The sequence below is a fragment of the Myotis nattereri genome (genome assembly GCF_964212035.1).
Source record: "Myotis nattereri genome assembly, chromosome: 16".
Lineage (NCBI taxonomy): Eukaryota > Metazoa > Chordata > Mammalia > Chiroptera > Vespertilionidae > Myotis > Myotis nattereri.
In genome coordinates, this window is record NC_138091.1 from 38,097,688 (window position 1) to 38,113,604 (window position 15,917).

The following is a 15,917-nucleotide window of genomic DNA, read 5'->3' on the forward strand; positions in this document are numbered from 1 at the left end:
GTTGTGACCAAGGTCATAGAGGAACTCATCACACTATCCAGATTTGGTTGCACACCATTCTCCTTTCCCCCACACAAGCTCTTTCTACCGGAAAAGGTTACAGTGAATTCAGGGGCAAGGTTCGTTTGCCACCTTTGTAGCCACGGCTCCGAAACTAGTTACTGGCACAGAGTATCCCAGACAACTAGGTATTACTTGCGTCCTGTTGTTCGTAAGGTTTTCTTTTGTGGGCCATAGAGAGACGCGCTAATGACCAGCCCGCCACCGAGACCTGGAAAGAAACCGGGAATAATTTAGGACTCTCCTAGCCTCCCAGCTCCATGGTTGGCTTGTAACCACTCTATACTCTGGAGGACTCAGCGAGCACGGCCAATCATTAGGCCACTTTCCAGGCACGTGGCCGGAAGCTTGACTTGCTATTGGTTAATAACAGTAGGGCCCGCCCAAGCACCCTGCCTGCTTCTTAAGTAGAAGCTGTGGGCGCGCCTCCGTCTTTCGGCGGCTGTAAGCTTGCGAGGTGAGGTTGTCACTGCGGTGGCTTGTGGCGGGTAGGCCTCGGGTACTCGGGCCCTGGAGCCGGGTGGCAGGCGAGTGGCCAGCGGTGATGACATATCAATCAAAGCACGTGTTAGACTGCTGACAAGGGTGATGCGAACTAGAGTCTGAGCCTGGCCGCCGGCGGGGCGAGGAGGGAACAAGCCGGCGAGGGCGCGACCGCTTACCCCCCGCTCTCTTTGCAGGTCTGGCCGGCCGAGGACGTCGGAGCCATTGCCCTCCCAGCGCTTCGACCCTTCCCTGAAGGCTCTCAATAAAACAGATTGTTCCTACCACTGGTGTCTGTGTTTCTTGTCGTGACGCGCTGCCTTTGAGCCCCCGCTGCGCCTGCGTGTGGCGCCGGGGGTCAGGCTGCAGCGCCAGAGCAGCTGCTTGCGCATAACTGGGGCCCACGGCGCTCTGCCGGCGGCCCTTTTAACCGCGAGCGACACGGCCGCACGCTCTGTCGGGGTCGGGTTGTCCGGGGGTTTGGACTGACCCAGCCTTTGAGCTGAGGTTGAAATGCCCTAAGGAGACATTGGGGATCCTGTAGGCTCTCCTACCGAGTGCCCCTCCCGCCCCCCCCCCCGCGTTTCCTGTGCTTGCCCTGCAAGTCCCGGCTCTCCGTCAGTGAGACACATGCACCTGAAGTTAACCGCGGTGTGTGTGGTGGTAGAGAAAGAAACGGGCTGTGGCCTTGAGCAGCTTCAGGGCGTGGTGTATTCGATAGGAATCGGCTTCGGTCGTGATGTGGAAGGATTTTATCTGGCTAAGGTGTAAATTTATGGACCAACTGCTTGTTTGGATACTGTGGGGCTAAAGCGTTGGGTGAAAGTGCCCCAGTCCAGTTAGCCTAAACAGCTTAGAACAGTGTAGCTGTGGAGGTTAGATTTTTATGGTTTACTGGGCACAACACGGGCACCTCGATAATTGCAGTCACTCCTTTGTAATCCAGATTTTTTTAAAAAATACATTTTATTGATTTTTCACAGGAAAGGATAGAGAGTGAGAAACAGATCAGCTGCCTCCGGCACACCTACTGGGGATGTGCCCGCAACCAAGATAATGCCCTTGGCTAGAATCGAACCTGGGACCTTTCAGTCCACAGGCCGACACTCCATCCACTGAGCCAAACCGGTTAGGGCTGTAATCCAGATTCTAATTGAACAGTCTAAGCTGCATCACTTCTGAGTAGGAGGAAGCACAGGTGCAGAATAAACTGCATTGGCACCTGGAGCGGGCCCTAAGAAACAGACTACTAGGCAATACAGTTCAAAACTGTTCCCCTCAGATTAAATGTGGATTAAGGATAATAGCACTTACCTCATGTCGGGTGTGGTGAGTGACTACCTGGGATCCTTAAGAATGCTGGTCCAGTGATCACCCAGGAAATAGTGCCCACGTGTCCCTATTTAATTAGGATTCAGTAGAAATAACAGATGCCTTTATCTAGTATTTGACATGAGATTTATTTTGTGAAAGAATGCAAGCAATTGTAAATCCCCCATATACTATTTTAAGTGCAATAGGGTACAGTCATGTGTCATCTCTTTACAATACACAGTAGTGCATCTAGTCCTCTGCCTTTAGTTATTGCACAGAAATTATAAAGACCAGTGAACAAGACATGCGGACTGACTGGCAAACTGGCCTACACAATGAGAAATTGGAACAGCACACTGACTGGGATGGTCAAATTTAAGTCAAATGGTTAATGGTCCAATTAAAGTAACCAAGTAAAGGTTCAGGTGTTTTTTTCAATATATCAATTTCTTTAAAGTCATGTTCAGGCAGGGTGCTGTTTAAAAAAACACTACTAGTACACATAAATTATCAAAAGTTACCCAAGGTAATTTTGATGTTGAATGCAGCTTTAAACAAATTTTAAATTCTCAAAGCAAATTATACAATTAGGGCCTCCACACTTGTAAACAAAACATTCTGACACAAATGCACAAATTAAAAGTTGGCAACGTTGAAGAAATGTCACATTAATTTTGAGATATGTAGTGTTTGATGAGCAGGCTTTTGGTCTTGACTCATGATAACAGATGTTAAGTTTGGGTCATCAGAAAAGGATGACTCAACAGATCCCAAACTAGATGAGCAGAGCCTTTGCATACCTATGTAAAGTTTCCTGGAGCACACTAGAAGACGGTGGCCTGGTCATGATGTGGTGTTTTAATGTTTTCATGTGCTGTCAGGAAATTATTTGGGATTAGAACCAGGTGGTTATACATCATTGGTAAAAGGCTTGGGACAGTTTGATATTGTGTCAGTGTATGTTCTATGGCTACTTGCTTCCAAGACAAATTAATATGAAGAAAAGTAAGTTGCTATGCATATCTTTATCACCAATGAAATCGTTTACAAAATTCCATTCCCCACCCTCCACATGGTACCACATTGACATTCTCAAAATGCGGAGGGCTGCATCACATAAACTAGGAGTGAGAGAATGTTCCACTTGTGCTCTGGCTGCCTGAGGAAAAGCTTTGAAGTTGAGACAAGGGGAAGGAAGCCTTCCAATTGTAGCTTTGCTCTTAATGTGCTCTTGCTGCCACAAAAACTGGTAGACTCAAAGCCATGGTATGAGTCACAGAACCTCTGGATCCACCTTGATTCTTCCAATCTCCTTTGAGTCAAAGTTTTGCAGTAGGCAATCCAGACACCAGTTGCTGGATGCATGGAATGACACCTCACAGTGGAATGGGCACTGGCAGGCAGAGGGCAGAAGCTGTGGTGAGGAAAGGCCTGTGCTACAGCAGACAGGCAGCCAAGAACCCCGCACCTGGATCTAGATCTCAACACTGGCAATGTCAGGTCTTTACCCATCACAGCTGGTCAGCAGCCTCCACGAGTGTGTCTTTCAGGAGGCAGGAAGTGGAGCGAGGGTCCATGGCTGAGTGCATTATAGGGATATACACATCATCCATGTTTGGCATGACAAAAACTTTCTGTAGGAAGAAAGAACAGCCATGAAGAAAATGTTTTGTTTTTTCACTTTTCTTTTTGGTGATAATTCAACTTTCCAGAAATCGGTTTTGTTATATTTAATCTATAGCTTTAAAATAATAAAAAGCTTCCATGGCAGTAACTCAAAATTTACCACTACAAAAATACATGTATTTTACAGGTGAAACTCAGTACAAAGTAAATAAGTTGCTAATAGATAAAACCTTGAGAGACAACTGTGCCTCAAATATCTGATTAAAAGTGGATAAAAATAGCTCATCCCAGGGCCTGGGCTACATTGCTATTAACTTTTGGTGGAGAACACAGAAGACAGGCTTGGAGAATGAGCTCTTAGGAAACTCCAAGACTGCTCTAGAAGATCCACAGGGGAGGGACAGGTCTGGTGCATCTTTATACTCTTGGGACAGGGGTAGCTGTTCACAGAAGGGTTTCTAAAGAATGAACAAACTGAGCAAAGTGGGTATCAGACAGCACGGGAGCAACTTTGCTGACCATGGGTGGGTGCTACTAGCTGGCCAATTTCAGGGTCCACAAAATCCAAAGATGGACCCAGCAGGCAAAGGGCTTAACCTTCGCCAAGCCTACTGGTAGAAGAGGATCATTTTGTTCTTTGGCCTTACCTTTTGGGTTTCCCTTTTGAAGACCACTTAACAGTGTGCTGTGGATGAGTTTTAGAGTTTCTGAAACTACCTGAAGTTTACACCTGTTTGATCATATGTGTACTTTCCTGGGATGAGGCTCCTCAGAGGAGGGTCCTGACCCACATAAAGTTCAGAGCCTCTGTTCTCTACCCAGAGCTAGCCTTGGTGTGCAACACGAGATGACAGTGCAGGTGTACCTGAAACTCTTGCTCCAGTTTCTTCTCTATCCAGTCTGTCACATGAACTAAAGTCACTTCTCTCTCTCCAAGTTTTGGCCGAGCTTTCAGCTCCACATATGGTGGCTTCCGGAAACCATACCTTTTTTAAAAAGACAAATAATAACCACATTTAGAAGCAAAGAAAGGAAGCAGACAAGTACCAACAGCACACATTCTTCATTTACACAGGCCTTTACCACTATTTAACCATTCTTATTCTGATAATCCCCTCTGGAAAGTAATTCAGCACAGTAACTATGATCTAAACTCCCTGTGTCCTGAGCCATGTGTAGGGCTGTGATGATCTGAGAACAGTTCTGACAAATGGCAAACCAGGAAGCCCCAAAGGAAAAGTCAGTGACCTGGACTTGGTTCTCCTAAAATGGGAACAACCTTTTTGTCTCTATATATACACACATATATCCTATCTAATAAAAGACAAACATGGTAATTGGCGTACGACCGCTACCCTTCCCATTGGCTAATCAGCGAGATATGCAAATTAACTGCCAGCCAAGATGGCGGCCGGCAGCCAGGCAGCTTGAAACTAACATGAGGCTTGCTTGCTTCAGTGACGGAGGACTCCAACGTTCCCCGCCTGCCTTGCAGGCCTCTGAGCCTGCAGTTTAAGAAACATTGTAACGAATATAGAAGCTAAATAAAACCCCAGAAACCTGCTTTCAGCAAGCCTGGGATCTCAGAGCTATAGTTATACATTGTTTCGATTATAGAACTGAAACAAACCAGATACCTTCTTTCAGCAGCAGAGGCCTCAGAGCTGGAGCCAGAGCTAAACCTGGCCCAGATTTTAAAAAAAAAGAAAAAAAGGAGCAGTTGGGAGCTTCAGTCACCCGCCAGCCTGAAAACAGCCCTCAGCCCCTCACCCAGGCTGGCCAGGCACCCCAGTGGGGACCCCCACCCTGATCCAGGACACCTTCAGGGCAAACCAGCCAGCCCCACCCATGCACCAGGCCTCTATCCTATATAGTAAAAGGGTAATATGCCTCCCAGCACTGGGATCAGCGTGACAGGGGGCAGTGCCCAAACCCCCTGATTGCCCTGTGGCTCTGTGTGTGACAGGGGGCGGGGCCACAACCTCCCTATCTGCCCTGCTCTGTTTGTGACAGGGGAAGGCGCCCCAACCCCCTGATCAGCCCTGCTCTGTGCCTGATAGGGGGGAGCTCCCCAACCCCGATTGCCCTGCGGCTGTGTGTGTGACAGGGTGCGGCACCTCAACCCCCCGCCACGGGCCCTGCTCTGTGTGTGACAGGGTCGAGCCATAACCTCCCCATCGGCCCTGCCCTGAGTGTGACAGTAGCGGTGCCCCAACCACCTGATTGGCCCTGCTCTGTGGGTGATAGAGGGCAGCGCCCCACCCCCCACCCCCCCACGGGCCCTGCTCTGTGTGTGATGGGGTAGAGCCATAACCTCCCCATTGGCCCTGCCCTGAGTGTGACAGTGGCCGCGCCCCAACCCCCTGATCCGCCCTGCCCTGAGTGTGACAGGCGGCGCCCCAACCCCCTGATCTGCCCTGCCCCAACTCCCCTATCGGCCCTACTCTCTGAGTGACGGGGGAGCTCCTCAACCCCCTGATCGGCCCTGCTCTGTGCATGACAGGGGGGAGCTCCCAACCCCGATTGACCCTGCTCTGTGCGTGACAGGGTACGGAGCCCCAACCCCCCTGATGGGCCCTGCTCTGTGCGTGACAGGGGGCAGCGCCCCAACCCCCTGATTGGCCCTGCTCTGTGCGTGACAGGGGGTGGCGCCGCAACCTCCCCATCGACCCTGCCTTGAGTGTGACAGGGGGCGGTGCCCCAACCCCCCAATCGGCCCTACCCTGAGCGTGACTGAGGGTGGCATCACAACCTCCCAATCTGCCCTGCTCTGTGCATGACAGGGGAAGGCACCCCAACTCCCCAATCGTCCCTGCTCTGAGCCCGACCAGGGGCTGCACCTAGGGACTGGGCCTGCCCTCTGCCACCTGGGAGCAGGCCTAAGCCCGCAGAGCGTTATCTCCCGAGGGGTCCCAGACTGCGAGAGGGCACAGGCCGGGCTGAGGGACCCCCCCCTCCCCCCAAGTGCACAAATTTTTGTGCACCGGGCCTCTAGTATATTATAAAACCCAAAATATACAAGTGTATAAAGCAGAAAGTGAAAGTGCCTTTCTGAATATCACTCCCAAGATGGGACACTGAGAGAAGTGGTCATGTTCCTCACACCTAATATGCATGTGTAAAGAGAACATTCCATAGCCTTTTTCATTCCATACTTCCTACCACTTACTATGGCTTCTCCAGGGAGCAGACTGGTACTCAGAACTTGGTAAAGTATCCAGACAAGAGACTATGTGCTATCAAACTATCTAACAACTTCAATTTGTCATGGATCAATGTTTTAAAAACTACAATAAGAATGTTAAGTTGCTATAAATGTCCTAAACATCCTAAATATCTAGACTTATCTTTGTGGATCATTAATAAATGGTTCAGCATTTGAGCATGCATCCTAGAGGCCTTCAATTTTATCTCCCATTGAGCAGTGGCATTTATAACTGATAAAGCTTAGAAGGGAAAGAAATGTTATCAACTCTTAGTATTTAAAAGCATTTTAAATTATGTTTGGAAGACTGTACAGAAAGGTATTAACTGATTATTTTTGGATGGTAAGATTATAGGCTTTTTCACCTATGAAAATATTACTTTATTAAGAACATCTAAAATGACATTTTAAAGTTTTTACTGGGAGACACCGATAAATCATTAACTGAGGTGTCAATTCAAAAGCCCTCTGGATCATCCCCACAAGCGCTCCTGAACACTGAGGATGTGTACTACAGCATGTGGCTTCACTCTCCGATAGCACAGAGCTTTTCCATTCGAGTGTAGTTCATGGTGCCACGGCGTCTCTTATGCAATCCTGCATCCACTTACATTTTATAGGACATGGAATGTCAATTTTAAATTAAGATTCACAGAGTGATTTTCTTCTGCTGGACCCATGAGTGATTTATTTCAGTGATTCTCAATCCTGGCCAGTTCTTAAATCCCTCAATCCTGGGCACTGGGCTGGCAATACCTTTAACAAATCCCTCTGTAACTGTGATATATAGGTGGGTTGAGAACCACTGGTTCATTCAGTTACAACTCCTTGAATAGACCTCCTACCACAGTTCCAAAGTGCATATGCTCTTGCCTCCTGAACATGTAGGCCCGGCCCAAGGAGTCTTCCCTAAACGCCTGGGACTCTGTTGCATGTGTGATCCCGTCTGTAAATGGCACCTATCTCCAAGGATGCTGTGAGGACTGCCCAGGTCAAGGAGCTACACCTGGGCCAGGCACAAAGAAGAGCTCTACAAATGGCAGCTGTTCTTACTGGTGGATACAGTTGGCTCTAGAGAGGAGGAAGATCAAGAATAGAGCCGAAACCGGTTTGGCTCAGTGGATAGAGCGTCGGCCTGCGGACTGAAAGGTCCCAGGTTCGATTCCGATCAAGGGCATGTACCTGGGTTGCGGGCATATTCCCAGTAGGGGATGTGCAGGAGGCAGCTGATCAATGTTTCTCTCTCATCGATGTTTCTAACTCTCTATCTCTCTCCCTTCCTCTCTGTAAAAAATCAATAAAATATATATATAAAAAAAGAATAGAAACAGCTCATCCCATCAACTTCACCTACTGCCCTTGTGAAGGTGAATCTTTAAATGTGAATTAACCATTTGCAGAAGAAAGTAGGTTCCATGAAAAAAACGTGTGAAAGTGCTTCTGCCCAGGAGAAGGTACTTTCCATAATGTCAAGGGCAAGCATGCTGGGATTTTTATGGTCACGCAACAAGGGAAATCCCAGCCGTCCCTCAGGGCTCCTCTACGTACCATATTCGATCACTTGGGGGAGGTGGAATGTTGACTGCCAAGGTTCCTCTACATTCCTGCACTTCCACAGTTAGCAGCAAGGGTGTATTGGAGACTTCTTCAATCTTCTTTTTAATGAACTCTGTCTCCGTTGCTTTTTGGAAATATTTTGACTTGGTAATTTTATCAACAAACCTCATAATCTTACTTGTTCGATGACCTCCAACATACCTTTAAAGAACACAAATAGGTGTTATCTCTACCTAATAGGTCATTAGCACATTCCCCCAAGTCATGACAATAAAAAATGTTGTGAAACATTGCTAAACGTCCCCCGGGCTGCAAAATAATCCCCAGGTAAAACTTCTACTTCAGACAAGGTAGAAACCTCACACAGAGCTGAGTCTTGACAACGGAGGGTCACACCAAGTTCTCATAGGGCAAACTGAGGAGGCATCTCATGTTTATAGAGCTCACATACTGAATATAAGTCCAGTGTCCTCTTAGAGAAATCTCACCATCTCTAGATGGCACTAAGAAATCATACTTCATGGACAGGGACAAAAAACAATTTTTTAATGGCTGCGTTTTAGGTGGCATACCAACTTTGGCAACCACTTTTTAAAGGGCTTAGGAACTTCTAAAGAAAAATGCTACACCAAACTGACATGCCAGCAGGCCAAGAAGCCAAGCTTTTGTATTCAGTCATGTCTACCATAAGACTGCCCTAAGAAGAGAGGATAGTTGCTTTTTACAGTCCTCCACAGTTCCAGAGTATCAGGAATAGTATGTCTATGTGTGTGGGGAAAAGCAATCATTCCTAAGAAGGTCAAGTGGGTAGATTTTAAATAATGCACTCAAACTTTAGAACCAACTCCTCAAACATCTGGGTTCTCTTTTTATCTTCTGTAGGATTTCAAAAGTGAGTAGGCTGATATTTTCTTACAGATGCTTCTGACTTCTTTATAATCTATAACTAGAGGCCCAGCGGAGGCATACTGCAGGGGGCTGGGGACCTGTGCCTGACCCGTGTAGCACCGCCTGCCGTGTTGTGGCCGCTGGGGTGGGGGCAGGCGCTCCTGTGTGTTGTGTCTCCGCTCCGGCCTGCCCCCAGCCCCAGCCTCCCCGTAGCTGCTGGAGTGGGGGGCGGCACGCAGTCCTCTCCCGCCCATCTGCATGCAGCTCCTCCTGAACGGTTGTGATGCTCGGCTAATTAGCATATTCCTTGTTTATATAGATAATAATAAAAACAATATGCTAATTAAACCGGACTTCCTTCTGGACGAAGCCAGGGCTGTGAGGGAAGCCCTGGTCCTGGGTGCCAGAGGGACACTGGTGCCGGCAGCCGGGGGAAGGAAGGCCTACTCTTGCACGAATTTCATGCATCGGGCCTCTAGTCTTTAAATAATGAAAAGATGGGCACAGAGTGGCTGTTTAAGCACATTGATCATTCCACAGTCCAAGTAACAGGCAAAGAGAGTCCCAGGAATGAAGTTCATGATCCAAAAGATCAGCTAAGTGATCCATTTTCAAAATTCACCAAAGAAATGGCCTGAATGTCTCAGCTTTGTAGGAATTAGCAGCTGGACAAAGCATCACCCAACTGAAAGGGGAGTAATGCTCTCCACCGAGCACCAGGGGGCGATGTTGTCTAATTTCTGCTCTTTGTGATAGCAGCTCTTCAATTCTATTATTTACTCCAACGGCCCAAGAAAGTCATTTTGTTTGGGACCCTCTTACGTAAAGAAAGCTATATGGGTTTTTTTGCTTTGGGGCCTGGAATTCAGACAAGCCACTGACTTTAGGTTATTAATGCAAAACCCATTCACTCAATGTGTGGAAGAAGGAAGATCACAGAGGAAAAGGGGAAAAAAAAGCTCACCCCAACTTTTTGCCCTGACTGCTGGAGACCCCACTCACCCTTCGGCCCCTGGGAGAAGTGGTTTGTCTCCCACACTGGGCTCTGGTGCATCGTCTTCCTCAGAGGAGCCAGCACTGGAGGACTCCTCATCACTGTCAGCCAGACAATACGCCCGGGGCCTGCAACTGAAGAGGACAGAGTCATGACTGCAGCCTTCCCATCACCTAGGCTCTGCTTAGAAAGAGAACACAGCCACTCCACCACCACCACCACTACACAAGTCATCACCCAACCCAAAAACAGGAGGCCCAATCCAAGAGTCCTGGGACTGGACTGGTTACTTGGGAGATATTTCAGCGCCAAGTCCCCTGGAAGGAAAACACAGAGGACTTGGGTCTGAAGAGTGCACTTCTGAGCATGCATCAGGACAGGTGGTGGGAGTTTGGTGCAGTCAACACAAAATGCAGTGAGTTCATCAACAGTGCAGCAACAGCCAAATGGAGGGTGAATGGGAAGAATGATGGTTGTTGCAAGGGTGAGGTGCCAGCTTACGGTGGAGACAGGACCATCCCTCACCAATGACGGGGATGTCCAGGCAAGTCCCCTGACTGGCTGACTTAAAAAACTAAGACGCTTTCTGGTTTTGTTACTTCCAAATTATTTAGACTCAACACCCCTTCTTATTCCATACCTGGCCCAGCTACTGACGGTCACAGAAAAAGCCAACAACCAAACAACCACAGGGCACAAATCTAAAGGGACTCTAGGAAGCAATTAACATGAGGACCCAAGTACTGTCCCAGAGAAGTACAAATTTAAAAACCATTAAAAAAACAAGGTAATAAAAAGCCTCGTTGGAGAACAATGTCCTTTGTTAATCTTTCCAGGTTGGATATGCAGTTTTCAGAAGCATGAGGGGTGCTGGATTACCAAGCAGCAGTGAGTGAGTGATCAAGGTTCCCCACTCAGGGTCACTAGGGGTTCTTGGCTGACCTTCAGCCCCACAAAAGCAGCTCCCTTCCTGGATGATGGCTTCACTTCAGGGAGGCAGACGGGCAGGGCCCAACTTTGAGGCTCAGAGACTTGACTGGGACAAAATGAACAAAGGACAGAGGAGTTTCTGAACACTAGTAAGCAACCAATGGTCACTAAGCAGAGGCGAGGCCTTGTGTTTTTGACAAGGACAAAATTACCAGGACAGGCAGTAGAACTTAGGCCCCATCTCTCCGCAGATACAATCCTTTGGGGTTTTCCTTTGATGTTGCCCTTGGGCCACCAGAAGAAGCCTATCGGGGCAGTCATCTCCTAGCCGCCAGGAGCCAAGGGCACCCAAGGGTAGAGCACACACGCTGGCGTGGGCTTGAAGGCCTAGCAAGAGGCTCCAGCACTAGGCGGGCAGGACTGAAATCTCCGCCCCTGAAACAGGAGCCTGGCTGTAAGAGGACCCCAAGAGTGTCCTCCCTGGCAGGACATCGGGATCCTCAACTCCAGCTCTGAAACATTAGAGCCAGCCCTTTAGCCAACAGGCCTGAGCGTAGTGTTAAAGGGAAACTCCCTCTGCAGACACAAAAGGCTCTTGTCTCTGGCCACGGAAACAGCAACAGCACCTAACTGACTTGTTATTCCTCCTCCATCAGAGGCCCAGCTGGTCCCGGAAATGTGTGTTTGCTGGTCACAAAGTGACTTCAGAGTTTTCCATGGCCAGACAGCCCTCATTAAAGCTTTTTTTATTTTGACTGTACATAACAAAATATAATTTCCAATAGAGCTAAACAGGGTCTTAAGATGAGGCAAGTCAGGGACACAAATCCCCAAGGATAACACAGAATCTCAGAAATGTATCCTTCTCTATCAGTAGTGACTGGGCTCCCTGGCTCCCACCCAGTGCTGCCAGGTAAGGCTTCTGTATCCTGCCTGCTCCTCAGCCACCAGCACGAAAGGCTGCCTCAAGATCTGGGACCACAGTGAAACCTGCTGAGCCACTGCCCCCTCCTGTCCCCACCCTCATTTGTCATCTGGCAGCCTCCAGACCGGGCAGAAGATGCCGAAGGCCAAGCACTACAGTGAGCTATCAGGTTCCCGAATTAATCCTCCACAGGACAGAGAAGAGGACAAATTTTGTGTCTGGAAGTTAATAATTTAGACAATGCTATATCAGTTAAAGCAGATCAGATGACACAAAATTCTGATTTTGACCAAATGTTACCTCTACTCTCTGTAGGGGGAGCTATTTTGTGTGGCACCCAATACTTACTAATTAAAAGTGTAACTAACTGGCTGATACTCAGTTTTATAACTGAATATGCATTTTATGATCTCAATCTATGATGTCAGCATGAACTTCAGAGAAAGACAAACTGCACACACTCTTATTTATATAAGATGTGCTAGAACTAATAAAGCCTAATTTTTAAAAACACACCTCAGAATTCCAGATGAGTGTGATATCCTTTCAAAGAGTCACCTTAAAAGGCTTACTGAGTTTTGCTGCTGCTGCTAAAAATCTTTTTGGAAATATGTTTGGAGCCAGACACATAAGAAAAAGTGAATTATTTTATCACTGATACTCTCTCTCAGCCCAAACATTTTATTTCTTGGTTTCACCATTGTTGACGGCTCTGAATGACTTATAGCAATTTCTCACAGATCCAATTGATCTACGAAGCAGGATGATTTTCTGTCACTCAATAGTTAAAGGAATGTCACAGATTCCAGAGGCAATTCTAAAAAAGCAGCTCCAGAATACTTTAAGACTGAAAGTTTAAGTGAAAGAAGCATAATCAGATTAACAGCCCAGTGAGGTGACTGCTTTGTGGGGGCCACACTCATACAGCGCATTCTTGTTTTTTTTAGTTAAGAGAAATCTGTCCCACAGACACACATGTGCATACATCCGCAGAGCCGGACCTAGTTACAGTGTGTCAGGTGGAGTGGTGGTGGTGGTACTGGTTCAGGGTACACTGTGGACTAGTGACCCAGCATGGGGACAGAGGGGTCCCTATGTGTGGACTTGCATACTGCGCCCAGGCTAAAATGGTAGAGCATGAACAGGCCAAGTGCCTTACAGGAAATGCCCCACTCCAAGGCCACCTTTCATTAAAGAGCAGCCGACACACAGAACATTTCCCTGACTGGCTCACTTTGGCCTTTTCAGGCAATTCCTAAAGTTACGGCTGCTCAGTTTACTACCTGAATTCTACTGAGTACATTACTGCCTCAAATTTATGTTAACTACGCATGTAACAAGAGGACTACCTGGGAAATAAAAAGACTAAAGGAAAAACGTCTGCAAATATAAAGTGTATGCACATTTCAAAGGGAAAAGGACTTCACTGGAATAAAGCAATATTGACTTGAATTTCTCATCATCACCCTGAGGGTAATGACGGGAAGATGGGAACCAGCCTCTACCAGTAAGTCGGACTTCTCACAGGTTGAGCAGCATTTCCTCAGACTCCCCAAGGGCACAATCATTTGCACACTTGAAGGAAGCTGAGAAGAGCAGGGAGATAGAGCAGAGACCCTGACAGAGCGTCCCATCCCAGGAACAAGCCCTTGCCTGAAAGTGAGGCCCTTGACTGGCAGCCACAGAATACAGGGAGCGCCCGGAGGGAAAGGGCTGCTGCTGGCCAACTTTCCAGACATTCTGCGCTTTGGAGAGGTTTAACATCAAGAAGATGTCACCACCAGAGATCACATGCTTAATAATAGCTAAGTGCACACTGACTTCTGTCTCTCCTCCAGCATGTAGCCTCGGTGATTCCGTGCGCTCAGCACTGAGGAAGTGAAGAGTGGATCAAGAATCACTTCTGGGATGAGGTTCTTAGCTATGGGTGGGCTTTCAGAGGCTCTTGATGCTCCCAGAAATTGTGAGCCAAATGGAACACATGTGAGCATTTTCTGGGAGAAGGACCCAGAGCTCTCAGAACTCCAAAAGGGTGCGTTATGCAAAAAAAAGGGGTTAAGGGCTCATCTGCCCAGGCTTTTGGATTGTATGCTTTTAAAATTAAGTGACAGCCAATTACATGTCAACATAAAATTTAACACCTTCACAGGAAGGAGCAAAACATGTTGTAACAGATTCTACTGGGGGGAAAAACGAGCTTTAGGTATATATTACAAATTCAATATAATACCATCGCAAAGCAGAGGATTTTTTTTCACAGTCTAGAGATGACTGTTTACTCAGAAACATATCTATCCTCTGATCAGCCATTTTAAGAACTTGAAATTGTGCCAAGAGAGCTGGATGAGTAATAGTTAACATGAGGCACCTACGTGGCAAGGATCTCAGAGACCTGGCTGTCCTGGGGTTCCACTTGCTACCCCAAACCTCACCCCCTTCCAATGGAGTCCTAGCAGCTCTTGTGCCAGCACAGGCTGTTCCAAGAAAGGGCTCCTTGTACAAACGCTGCTGATGAGTGTTTGTAGTGCCGTGCTCCCGCTCAGATAGACCTCATGTTCAAGACTGTTTCTGCCTGACACGCTTCATTTTATAGGCAGCTGGTTCTGCCACTCTTTTACCATGAGGCTGGACTGATGATGCTCAGGCGTGCACAGTGATGGGGGATGTGTGGAGTGCAGGGACATAAGTTGAGTCTGACCACAGGACTAGATCCCCCAGCAATTCAAATCAAGGAAGTTTATCTGACTTTCCCTGCCAGGAAAGCCTCTTAAGTACTCCTGATCTCAATCCTCTCAGGTCTACAAACCGAGCCTTTATGTCCAGGAACATGATGAAATGACAAGCTTCCTAGTGGCGTCACATGGGATCAAATAAGACAGCACTGACAGGGTATGAAATGCTACATGGAGACTTGATAAATACCACTCACCAGAAAATACAATCCACAGATTGCCGAATCCAAACACATTTTAACAAATCGAAAAATGAAAGGGAAATAGCACAGATTAAGGTTAGATTGCATACAGCAGGTGAAATTCTCCAATTATTAAAATAGGTACATTTCATTAAGTAACTTGGATAAATCAGAATCATCAAGTAAAAGAACATTCTCATTGAGAATAATGTATGACCCAGCTCCCACACTGCTATAAACACAATATAAATAGAAGTATTAGGTCAGTATTATAACTAAGCAAAAATTTAAGTCTGTGTCTTATATTTAGACTCTGAGAAAGTGCTCCCTGTGAAATGTTCCTGTCACCACACTGTTAATTCTATGGGGGGCTAAAGATGTGAGAAGCAGATTCCAATCAGCATTTTCAGTTTGGACAAAACAATTATATAATTTAAATTTGTAGTTAGGCATTTAAAAGGTGTATGGGAATGTAAAATTTTCAGCTTATCCATTGTAAGCATTTAAGAAAAAAAAAAGCAAACATTATTAATTAGCTTACAAATTAGAATATTTACTAAACTCTGGGCAATAGATGCAGTATCTTCTACAAAGAGAAGCATTTGCTAAACAAGTCAATATTGTATTATTTAGGGAAAATGAATCTCACAACACTTCAGGAGCACCCTCTTGGCTATAAAATCAACCACTAATTGTAGTGACAGACTACAAAGCAGACAGACCCCCTATGGGCCATAGCCTTGTCCACGTGTGGCTGTTTGTGGCAGTAAGTTGGAGGAGGTACTTTCTGAGTGACAATTTTCTTTACAGAGCATTTTACTGCGTAGACAAGCCTGCCCCGCTGGTCTCAGTCAGTGATGCCTTCTGGAAAATCGATACTATGTGCCCCATCACAGCACTGAGGCCAAAAGGCACTGAGTGGAGGTGAGGACTCACAGTGTGCAGGGTGAAACTAGGGAACCATTCCCTGAAACCCTCTGTGGTCCAGAAGCACTTACATGGAATGTTTCTCTCTCAACAT

At 47.0% G+C, this 15,917-nt stretch overlaps 1 protein-coding gene across 1 annotated transcript in view; it reads right to left on the minus strand.

Annotated features, from left to right (window-relative positions):
* Window positions 1-1,981: 1,981 nt before the first annotated feature.
* The window catches only part of TEX2 (testis expressed 2), a 91,830-nt gene continuing 77,894 nt past the window's right edge, over window positions 1,982-15,917 (minus strand). Inside the window, exons 9-12 of the mRNA XM_081109777.1 lie at window positions 10,136-10,261; window positions 8,237-8,446; window positions 4,349-4,469; window positions 1,982-3,491 (exon numbers count right to left, since the gene is read on the minus strand). Of these exons, the coding sequence (XP_080965903.1) occupies window positions 3,369-3,491; window positions 4,349-4,469; window positions 8,237-8,446; window positions 10,136-10,261 (580 nt within the window). The 3' untranslated portion in view covers window positions 1,982-3,368. The remainder of the gene's footprint in view (window positions 3,492-4,348; window positions 4,470-8,236; window positions 8,447-10,135; window positions 10,262-15,917) is intronic.